At 49.2% G+C, this 7,879-nt stretch overlaps 1 protein-coding gene across 3 annotated transcripts; it reads right to left on the bottom strand.

Moving 5' to 3' along the window:
- Window positions 1–1,935: 1,935 nt before the first annotated feature.
- TMEM106C (transmembrane protein 106C) lies at window positions 1,936–7,449 on the bottom strand. 3 transcript variants are annotated; one of them, XM_027542685.1, is made up of 8 exons: window positions 7,351–7,449; window positions 6,608–6,819; window positions 5,430–5,493; window positions 4,767–4,926; window positions 4,537–4,677; window positions 4,054–4,103; window positions 3,540–3,593; window positions 1,936–2,677 (listed from the first exon to the last, which is right to left on the bottom strand). In XM_027542685.1, exons 2-8 carry the CDS (start codon window positions 6,789–6,791, stop codon window positions 2,581–2,583), a joined length of 750 nt encoding a protein of 249 aa, XP_027398486.1. In that variant the 5' UTR covers window positions 6,792–6,819; window positions 7,351–7,449; the 3' UTR covers window positions 1,936–2,580. The 3 variants fall into 3 exon arrangements, with proteins under 3 accessions (XP_027398486.1, XP_027398485.1, XP_027398487.1); XM_027542684.1 differs by having other exon boundaries at window positions 7,272–7,412; XM_027542686.1 differs by lacking the exon at window positions 7,351–7,449 and adding an exon at window positions 7,057–7,152.
- Window positions 7,450–7,879: the final 430 nt, after the last annotated feature.

The following is a 7,879-nucleotide window of genomic DNA, read 5'->3' as shown; positions in this document are numbered from 1 at the left end:
GTTCAGTCGCTCAGTCGTGTCCAACTCTTTGCGACCCCATGAATCACAGCATGCCAGGCCTCCCTGTCCATCACCAACTCCCAGAGTTCACCCAAACTCATATCCATCGAGTCGGTGATGCCATCTAGCCATCTCATCCTCTGTCGTTCCCTTTTCCTCCTGCCCCCAATCCCTCCCAGCATCAGAGTCTTTTCCAATGAGTTAACTCTTTGCATCAGGTGGCCAAAGTACTGGAGTTTCAGCTTTAGCATCAGTCCTTCCAGTGAACACCCAGGACTGATCTCCTTTAGAATGGACTGGTTGGATCTCCTTGCAGTCCAAGGGACTCTCAAGAGTCTTCTCCAACACCACAGCTCAAAAGCATCAATTCTTCGGCGCTCAGCTTTCTTCACAGTCCAACTCTAGCATCCATACATGACCACTGGAAAAACCATAGCCTTGACTAGACTGACCTTTGTTGGCAAAGTAATGTCTCTGCTTTTCAATATGCTGTACCTTTTCTTCCAAGGAGCAAGTGTCTTTTAATTTCATGGCTGCAGTCACCATCTGCAGTGATTTTGGAGCCCAAAAAGATAAAGTCTGACAGTTTCCACTGTTTCCCCATCTATTTCCCATGAAGTGATGGGACCAGATGCTATGATCTTTGTTTTCTGAATGCTGAGCTTTAGGCCAACTTTTTCACTCTCCTCTTTCACTTTCATCAAGAGGCTTTTTAGTTCCTCTTCACTTTCTGCCATAAGGGTGGTGTTATCTGCATATCAGACTTATTCCTTTATGTTTAAAAATGTAACTGCTCTCATTTGAATATTATACCTGCATTTAAAGACAATGTTGAGGTGCAAGAAATGCTACTGAGGCACACAGTCACAAAATGTTACTCAAAACTGAAGTACCAATAGGAGTAGCTTTTTGAGAATCACATGAAAAATATGCTGGAGGCTGTTTGGAAAATGGAAAAAGAAAAAATGAAGCAATATGAACATCTTCAAGTATTTAGGGCATGTTCTCAAAACTGGTGCACTTGTGCCTCCATACAAATCATGTTTCATCATTTACACAGAGAACAGTCATCACCATCATGTACATACAGACCGTTAAAGGATTCAGGTTAACAGGGAAACTCAGCTTTTGGGTTACACAGTCATGGTCAGAATCAGCCAGCCAGCCAGGAAATTTAGCCTCAGTCTGAAGACTCAGTAATACTGAAAATCAAGCTACGGGAATGGGGGCAAAAAAAACAGACCCCCAGCCACCACCTACTGCTGTTAGGTATTTCCTGAAGCACCAGAGCACGTGAAGGAGCCGGAGCCTATCTTAGCGGAGCTCTGAAATGAACTACTCAAGCTTCCCCCAGATGCCCTGCCATCCTGGGGCTGGAGCCTGCTCTGCAGTGGCCAAGAGCGTGGAGACGTTCAAGACACTTGCAACTTCACACCACGACCTCTTAATCAGCAAGCTACTCCTCCTCACACGGTAAAGAATCTGCCTGCAGATCAGGAGACCCAGGTTCGATCCCTGGGTTGGAAGATCCTCTGGAGAAGGAAATGGCAACCACTCCAGTATTCTTGCCTGGAGAATCCCATGGACAGAGGAGCCTGGTGGGGGATGGTCCATGGGGTCGCAAAGAGTGGGACACGACTGAGCGACTAACACTGCTACTGCTATTCCTCCTCAGAGCAGCAGCTTCTCATTTCCCAGGTGCCACTGCGCTACCTCTCCAAACCTGCAGGGGGCACTAAAACAGCACTAACACAGCCTGTCATCACCAGAGGCTGACCGACAAGAGTGAGGCTTCCCTGGCAGGAGGCTGCTTTTCCTTCCCATCAGGGCTTCTCTTCCCTTCCCATCCTGTGCTGATCCACTGCGCAGGCAACTGTTCTACGGTCCCCTAGAGGTGCCCACTTGAGACATCCAGGAAATCAGAGGAGACACAGATCAATCAAAAGCAGGGTTTATTTTTTTTTTTTTACCAAATTCCCCAATCCATGTTCCAGCCAATGGATGGAGGGTAAATTACACCCCACATAGACTCTTAGTAAAAACAATTTTAACTTTCTACAGAAAAAAAAAAAAAGAGTTGTTTTTCTTTTTTTAAATAAAGTTCCTAGGCATTTGGAAACATGAAAAACTTTCACATGTTGAATGTTGTGTGCTTTCTTCAATGTATTCAAATGCTCCCTCCCTGCTGCTGCTTCTGTGAGGAGGCCCTTCTGCAGCTACACTGACAGCCCTAATTCTGTAACATTGTATCATCTGATAACCTAGAACCCTGGTAGGATTTCAATGTATCACACCACCCCTGCCCCCAAACAGCTGAAAAGATCTCAGTCAAACTCATCAAACCTTCTTCGAGTGCCTACTATTTGCTTGGCGTCGGCTAGGTGCTAGGCAGTGATCCTGCTGGTTCTGAGAAAGGTCACTGGTGGTAGGGAAGGGCTTTTCCTCCCAAGTGGCTGGGGATTGAGAGAACCAATTTCTCCTCTGGTTCTACCACTTGGGGCAGGTACAGGGCTCAGGTCCTGGGAAGAGAAGCTGTGTCTCTTCTGACAGGTGCTGCCATGGAAGAACCGAGAGCAGTTTCTAAACTGCTGTGGAATTTACTCCACAATCCACATAGTGATGTGTCTCCAAGGAGCTCTGGGTCACGTGGCCAATGTAGGAAATCTTCACCGAAGTTCTAGGGAAAAGAAAACTGAGGAGAATTAATTCTGTTTCTGAGATAAATTAAGTAAGAGAGATTGCCCAAATAAATTCTTGCAAGCTCAGGCGATAACACACAGGTCTCAGACGCATGTCTTCATGGTTACACAACCAGGAAGTCAGAGGATCTTTTCATATCCCCAGAGACACTGTGCCCTGAGATGACCTTCTAAATAAGTGGTTCTCAGCTGGGGACATTTTTACCCCACAGGGAACTTCTGGCAGTGTCTAGACATCTGGGGTTGTTACAGCTGAGCGGGGGAGGAGATAAGCCCCTCGCAGGTAAGGGCCGGGGATGCTGTCAAGCATCCTACAATGCACAGAAAGGCCCCTCACAACAAAGAACTGTCTGGCCCAAAATGTCAACAGTGCCAAGGCTAAAAAACCCTGCTCTAAACCCTCATATTTCAAATGTCTGCAGCAGACTCTTGTCACTTGCAAATTTAATTGTCATGGTTCTAAAAATAACCCTACAGGTCCATGACATGTGGTAATTTGTGTGGTTAGAAAGTAAGTCTGGCTGGATGCCCTGGGCTTAGGCCTTGAGAAAGCTTTTCCCGTCTTTACTAGTCCCATGAGGATTCCAAAGCGATCACACAACTGGACCCCGTTTCATGGAGAAAATTCTTTATCTAACTGCTTCCTTTGAGTCTGGTGCCTGGTGACCGGGACTTGGACACCGCATCTCAAGGACAGCAAGGCTCTGCCGTGACTGTGCCTACAGTGCATCCAGCATAACCTCTTTGCCTTGTGGGTCCCACAGGCTCTCGCGAGCAAGGCTGGCCAGCTCACGTGGCCTGCCAGTCTAGGCCCTGGGCACAAGGAAATGAGCAACATACCGAACGAAGACCACTACGTTGTGCACTCCAATATAGGGTAGCGTGCAGAAGAAGCTGCCAAACAACAGAGGGATGGTCAGTTCAGGTGAGTCAGCAGGAATGCTGAGCTGCCCTGTCAAACTGAGGAGCACTCAGCCCCATCTGGGTGCTTCCCCTACCCGACACCCGCCCTCCTGGCCCAAGCACTGTCCCGGTTCACTGGTTCCAGGTCCCCACAGTGTCTTTCCATCCTCCCACATCACTATCTTCTTGGTTTTTGTTTTGTTCTGTGTTTAATGCCCATCACAAAATGCTCGAGTTTGGAAATGTTTCTAGTGGCCTAATGTTCTCTTTTCAGAAATCTGAGCACTTGAGTCACATATCAAATACCATATCCTTCCAAAAAATCTCAAGATAGCAAACCCACAGGCTAAAAGGCTGGAACTTTAGGCAGGACCAGCTCCCCTCAATTGAGCTCAACTCTGAACCCCTTTCATCCCATAAAATGCACACATATAGAGAACACTGTCCTTACTACACATAGGAATATGGTCCTCCCATCTCGGCCTTCGCGGTAAAATTCACCTGAAAACAAGACACCAGAGTCAGTCTGTGGCCAGGCAAGCTTGACACAGAACAGTTCTATTACTAGCAACCCAAGAACCTGAGAGCATTCTTCTATCACATATAAAATATTTCCCCCATGTTGTCACTAATCCTAAGACCATGAGCCTCTAACAAAACTTCCCACCTCCTCCCTTTTGAGAGGTCAATGGGCCCCAGATTATCCTAAGGCCTCTTCTTGATTGTTGGTGAACTGTTTTCTCCTACAAATTCTTGCTTCCGTAACACTTAATTCTTAGCTGATTTTTTCCCCTAATATTTCATAATTACAGAGCTTGTCAGCTCTTCCTCATCGGCTAGTTCCTACCAGTAGAAATGAGGAGAGGGAGAGGAAAGGAGCGAGGCCACGGCGTTTCACAGCCCAGTGGGGCCAGGCTCCTAAAGGCAGGCATACCAAGTGCTCGCTCCGAGGCGGAATGAGGGAGATGTTAGTCGTCGTGTACGACCCAACCACGGTGTTCATGTACTGAACCTCGCTGGACAGGCTGGTCACTGCCACGGAGTAGAAGTTGGAATTTCTAATTTTCAGGGTGGCCTGCGTCAGTGCAAGTGAGGAAACACGATAAGTGTCCTGGGTACAAGACTTGCAGGTGCACGACCCAGGAAGGGCGGCCCTCATCTTACCGTGATGGCGAGGATGACAAGGGACCTCTGCTCATCAAACGTGACTTTCACCACTTTGATGCCATCGTCATCCACGAGGACTGAATGTGGAAACAGGAAGAAAACCACCAAACCAGACGCCAGGAGGCAGAGCAGGATAGAGAGGAGGACATACTGCTTCCTGCAAATGACAAAGCATACAACCAAGCCCAGGAGTCAGATACCAAGGTCCAGTAAATCGAGATAAAACGCAAAACCAGGAATGAGGAAGGGAGAAACAAGCAAGTGCACAGGGCCAGGAATCGCAAACCAAGCAAGAAGGTGTAGAGCGGGAGAAGCCTTTCAAAGCCCTCTGAATGCTGTCTGCAATCTGGGAAAAGAAGCTGATGAGAGGAGCTGTGTGGACACAAACATCTCTTCCCCTGCCAGGACACCCTCTTCTGCAATTCCTCCCAATTCAGCTCCTTCGCTTGAGCCTCGGCCCTCAGAGTGTTTCTAGCTTCACGTTTCCTTCCCCAGATTGCGAGGAGGGCAGACACATCTTGCTTAAGCAAAAAGTATTAAAGGAAGTGGGGAATTTTACAAGAACAGATAACCGTTTCAAAAAGTGAACTGGCATTCATACACAGAAAAAAGGACTAGGGACGGCTGTAGGCATTAACAGGCGAGACTCAGATGACTCACGTTCTCTGAGGACGCAACCGCTGATCGCTGTGAGGGATCAAAGCCACCAACTCATTAACTTGCTCTAGAAAAGAAACAATTGACAATCTTGGTAAAATAAATCCCACGTGTGACAGTACTTTCCTTCACATACACAGGAGCCTGCCACAACATATACTTGTCCGGGATTATTTGTTTCCAAGATACCAGTTTGGGTCTCATGAACAAGAAACAAATAAATCTGTAGAGAGCGCTACAAATTACGTCTATCAGTGCTGCCAGAGCTCTGACATGGAAGCTGAGAAATCTAGGATCTGGGGACTTCCCTGATGGCTCAGTGACTTAGACTGGGTGCTCCCAATGCAGGGGGCCCGGGTTCTGTCCCTGGTCAGGGAACGAGATTCCACATGCCACAATTAAAGATGCTGCAGGCCGCAACTGAGACCCAGAGCAACCAAACAAATAAATACTAAGAAGAAGAAGAAATCTCGGACCTTGTTCGGGCTTTACTGCATGGCCTTGAGCTGAGGCATGGTTACGAACCGCTGCCTGGCCTTAGGTAAGTCATTACCTCTCTAGGCCACTGTGTCCTCATCTATACTATGAAGGCTTTGGATTGAATGATTTCTCAGGTTTTTATCAGCTTTAAACCTCTGTGACCCTCCATCTAAACTGCTAAGACTTTTTGAGAGCCAACTTAGTGATAGATAATTCTGTACCCAATCCAGGCTCCAGTCCTGGGCATGTTTTTCTCCCCCGACTTGATTTTTTTTTTTTTTTTTTTTTAGACCTTAGGTTGTTAATGATTCACTATCTGCTTCCTTGAATAGAAGCTTCCAAGATGGTGTCTGCTCCTCCTCCCTCACAAAGCCATGCCAGGCCCTGAGTGTCAGCAGTGAAGAAATGTACGTCAAACTGCAGAATGTAGAGCAAATCACGTGTTCCAACCCAAGAAAACAACAAATAGAAGAGTGAAAGTGAAGAAAAGTAAGGCTATCAGATATCAGGAAACCCAGAGAAGCTGGGGAACCTGCCCAAGTTTATCAATCCAGCTGAGCTGGCTCCTGCTCAGGGCATGGTCTGTGACCGTGGTACTGCTGCAAGGAAAAAAGTTCAGTCTGGGAGAAAGGAGAAGTTTTGTGGGTATCCTGGCATTCTCCTTGGGGAATCATCTTTTACCATGATCACCAAAGACTCACCTGGAATGTAGCCTGTCCCCTGACACGTGAGACAGGTAATGCTATCTCGCCCGGTGAATTCCACATAGGGGAACTGAGCAATAGCCTCCTGCTGCTCCCGTTCGGCCAGAGAATCCTCAGTGTCATCTGCTTTCCTTCTCTTGCTGAAAGGCCGGTGAGCATAGGTGGAATGACGGGACCCCATGGCCAGGATGTGCGCCTTGTGTCATGTCCTAGTATGCAAAGAGGCAAGTGAGTGCACACAAAAATGACCAAATTCCCCTCCCGAGTGTGATCCCGAACACCTGCACAATTTCTACCAGGCCCCTCATTTTCTACCACAGCTCCCTAACCCACCACCGACTCTCGACACACGGCCTGAGGAAACAGGGACCGCATTCGCCAGTCTGCCCAGCTCCTCATCGTCCTGGGAATCGGGGCACCCCAGCTCCCACGAGGTCCAGGCTCACCCCTCCTGTCTGCTACTTGCAAACTCTGTGTCTCTTTAGAAAAAAACCTTCCCGGACAAACAACAAGCCCCAAATTAACAACAGGCCTCAGACAGTCCCCACTCTCTTCCGCCCCCAGCTCCAGGAGGCGGGCTCAGTTCACGCCCCTTGTCAAAAAGCGCGCTCCGAGCCCACCAGAGTCGCCCAGGCGGGAGCGAACACCGAAGACCCCAGACCTGCAGGACACGAACTCCCGGCAGCTCCTCTCCGGGCCGGAACCCCCTGCCACCCGCCGGATACTGCGGGTTTACCTGCCTCTCGAGTGTTTAGAACTGCACGCACTCGGTGCGCATGCACTCGGTGCGCAAGCCGGCTCGGGGACGCCGGGGTGAGCGCGCGTGCGCCCTTCGCAGCCCAGCTGGCGGCGCCGATAGGGGGCAGCAGAGAGAGGAGAGGGGGGCGGGGCGGGGAGCAGCGCCTCTCGGGGCTTGAAGCTGGCGGACCAGTGGAGGTGCTCCGCGGTCCCCCAGAAACACGGGGAAAGGTTCCAGTGAAGGTTCCCGATGAGGAGGGAGGCGGAAAGCGCTGGCAGCCAAAACCATTCTCAGCTAGTCTTTGAGTACAGGAGTTGTGAAGATGCTGAGAGTAGAAAGATGCATCACAGAACCTGCCCTCAACCTGCTTCAGGGCGTCCCCAGCCCTAAAGACAGACAGACAGACAGACAGACAGACAGACAGACACACACACACACACACACACACACACACACACACACACACACACACACACACACACACACACACACCATGCGCATGAGGGGTTAGAGGACACTTTTTAAAGGGC

Source organism: Bos indicus x Bos taurus, chromosome 5 (assembly GCF_003369695.1).
Source record: "Bos indicus x Bos taurus breed Angus x Brahman F1 hybrid chromosome 5, Bos_hybrid_MaternalHap_v2.0, whole genome shotgun sequence".
NCBI classification, from domain to species: Eukaryota; Metazoa; Chordata; class Mammalia; order Artiodactyla; family Bovidae; genus Bos; species Bos indicus x Bos taurus.
The sequence above is the reverse complement of the archived record's forward strand: the minus strand, read 5'-3'. Positions and strand labels throughout refer to the sequence as shown.

Coding starts and splice junctions, on each gene's coding strand:
- TMEM106C (XM_027542685.1), bottom strand. CDS start 6,791: ATGGGGTCCCGTCATTCCACCTATGCTCACCGGCCTTTCAGCAAGAGA. Junction 4,678..4,766: donor TTGTCATCCTCGCCATCACG/GTAAGATGAGGG, acceptor GCACTGACGCAG/GCCACCCTGAAAATTAGAAA. Junction 2,678..3,539: donor AACGTAGTGGTCTTCGTTCG/GTATGTTGCTCA, acceptor TCTTTTCCCTAG/AACTTCGGTGAAGATTTCCT.